Source organism: Penaeus japonicus, unplaced genomic scaffold, assembly GCF_977035675.1.
Source record: "Penaeus japonicus unplaced genomic scaffold, GWHDUDI00000001_assembly GWHDUDI00000041, whole genome shotgun sequence".
In the NCBI taxonomy this organism is placed as follows: domain Eukaryota; kingdom Metazoa; phylum Arthropoda; class Malacostraca; order Decapoda; family Penaeidae; genus Penaeus; species Penaeus japonicus.
The window spans coordinates 3,044,930-3,047,429 of NW_028234443.1; the positions used below are offsets into that span (position 1 = coordinate 3,044,930).

Consider the following 2,500-nt stretch of genomic DNA (forward strand, 5'->3'; position numbering starts at 1 on the left):
TATCGATTCTTAGAGCCATTATGACCTATTCCTTCTCGTCCTATATTTTTATCCTAGGATCCGCTATGGTCTATTCCGAGTGTCCTCTTGTGTCCTATCTGGGGAAAAAATCCTTCACAGTATTCTCTGCAGCTTTATCTTCTTTTTATTTTTATTTTTCTTCTTCGTCTTCTTCTTCTTCTTCTTCTGCTTCGTCTTCTGCTTCTTCGCCATCACCTGCTTATCATCTTGTCTACCTTTCAATTTCGTCGTGGTTTATTTTTTTCTTCTTCTTCTTCTTCTTCTTCTTCTTTTCCATTTTTTCTGCAACTTCGTCATCTACTTCCGGTCCCTTTTATTCTTCGTCTTAAAAATAAAAAATAAAAAGTTAATCTCTCCGCTCTCCGATCAACCCATCTCCTAAACTGTTTAATCTAAAAGTCCATTTCTCTTTCTCTCTCTCTCTCTCTCTCTCTCTCTCTCTCTCTCTCTCTCTCTCTCTCTCTCTCTCTCTCTCTCTCTCTCTCTCTCTCCTCTCTCTTTTCTCTCTCTCTCTCCTCTCTCTCTCTCTCTCTCTCTCTCTCTCTCTCTCTCTCTCTCTCTCTCTCTCTCTCTCTCTCTCTCTCTCACACACACACACACATCAATTACTATTATACCAATAGCGTCTGTCAGTATAATAGTAACTGAATTTCGAGGCAATATGCTCCCTTTCTCTATCACATTCTCTCTCTCATTCTTTCTCTCTCTCAATCTCTCACTATCTCTCTCTCTCTCTCTTTCTCTTCTCTCTCTCTCTGTCTCTATCTCTCTCTCTCTTTCTTTCTCTCTCCCTTTTTTCTTTCTCTCTCAGTCTCTCTCTCTATCTCTCTCTCTCTTTCTTTCTCTCTCCCTTTTTTTTTCTCTCTCAGTCTCTCTCTCTCTCTCTCTCTCTCATTCTCTCTCTCTTATTTTTTTTCTCTCTCTCAGTCCCCCCCTCTCTCTCTCTCTTTCTCTCTCTCTTTCTCTCTTTCTCTCTCACTCATTCTCTCTCTCTCTCTCTCTCTCAATCTCTTATTCTCTCTCTCTTTCTCTCTCTCTCTCTCACTCTCTCGATACATGTTTTAGGTCACATACCCGTAATGATCAACAAACCATCACTTTATCACACAAGACTAAAACAATAGATCAGGACATCACAATCAGTCAAACCACAATCGTAATCAGGACACCGCACTGTGCCAATCAGTGAAACGCCCCATGAAGATAAACACAAAATATCATTATACTATTACCAATACGGGACCTTCCGGGATGATATTCTTATCTCTCTGTCTGTAGTGTTAGTCGGGAGAGAAAGAGAGAGAGAGAGAGAGAGAAAGAGAGAGAGACAGTTAGTCAGTGCGTGTGATTCATTCGTGGTGGTGAAATCATTCCGACACACGAAAGGGACTTATTTTCGTGTTTAAGTTGGTATATGTGTAGTGTGACTAAGATATATATATATATATATATATATATATATATATTGTTAGTACGAGATTGTTTTTTTTTTGTTTTTCTTTTTTTAAGTGAGCCTTCCGCTGGTCAGGAAGATGGTGTTTTTGATCGAAAGGTATAGTTTGATTAATGTTTGTTATGGTTTTTATTTTTTATTTATTATTATTTATTTTTTTTGTGATGTTTTTTATCATTCTTTGTGTTGGTTACATATTATTTCAATGTTCTTAGTGAAGATTTGTTGTCCTATATTAAACTATATCCTCTATATGTTCTAGCAACTTTAAAATCCACGAATAGAAATAAGAATAAAAATAATACTTCGACTCATTAAAAAAAAAAAAAAAAAAAAAAATAATAATAATAATAATAATAATAATACTTCGACTCTTAAAAAAAAAAAAAAAAAAAAAAAATTCCATTGTCATAGTAACCAACACTGTCCCAACGCGCAGTCTCCTGACGGTGGCACTGGTGGTGGCGGCGTCCTCGCAAGCACAGCCGTTGGAGAACTCGCCCTTCGTCAACGGGAGGACCCCCAAGTGTGCTGAAATCACTGACGGCGAGAACGCAGACCACCCAGCACCCAGTTACGTCCAGACGCTGCAAGGGTCCTTCTCACTTACTGTCGAGATGACCATGATGAAAAAGGCGAGTGGGTGTTTTTTTCACTCTGAGGGTCATCTCGGATTCCTCCTTCTCTTCTCCCTTTCCTCTTCCTCTTTCTTCCTCTTCCTCTTTCTTCCTCCTCTCCCTTCCTCTTCCCCCTTTTCCTCTCCCTCGTCTTCCCTCTTCCTCTCCCTTCCTCCCCCCTCCCCTCTCCCTCTTCTCCCTTCCTCTCCCTTCCTCCCCCTTCCTTTTCCCCTTTCATCTCCCTCGTCCCCCTTCCTCTCCCTCCCTCTTTCCTCTCCCTCGTCTTATCCCTTCCTCTCCCTCTCCCCTCCTCTTCCCCCTTCCTCTCCCTCTTCTCCCTTCCTCTCTCTCCTCTTCCCCCTTCCTCTCCCTCCTCTCCCTTCCTCCCTCCTCCCCCTTTCTCCCTCTC

The 2,500-nt window shown here is 41.3% G+C and overlaps 2 protein-coding genes across 2 annotated transcripts in view; one reads left to right on the top strand and one right to left on the bottom strand.

Moving 5' to 3' along the window:
* The window catches only part of LOC122253921 (neuronal growth regulator 1), a 354,189-nt gene that overhangs the window by 173,070 nt on the left and 178,619 nt on the right, over positions 1–2,500 (bottom strand). The gene's annotated exons all lie outside the window — the stretch shown is intronic.
* LOC147466755 (uncharacterized) overlaps positions 1,554–2,500 on the top strand; it is a 58,592-nt gene continuing 57,645 nt past the window's right edge. The window contains exons 1-2 of the mRNA XM_086534308.1: positions 1,554–1,573; positions 1,914–2,109. Of these exons, the coding sequence (XP_086390434.1) occupies positions 1,554–1,573; positions 1,914–2,109 (216 nt within the window). The remainder of the gene's footprint in view (positions 1,574–1,913; positions 2,110–2,500) is intronic.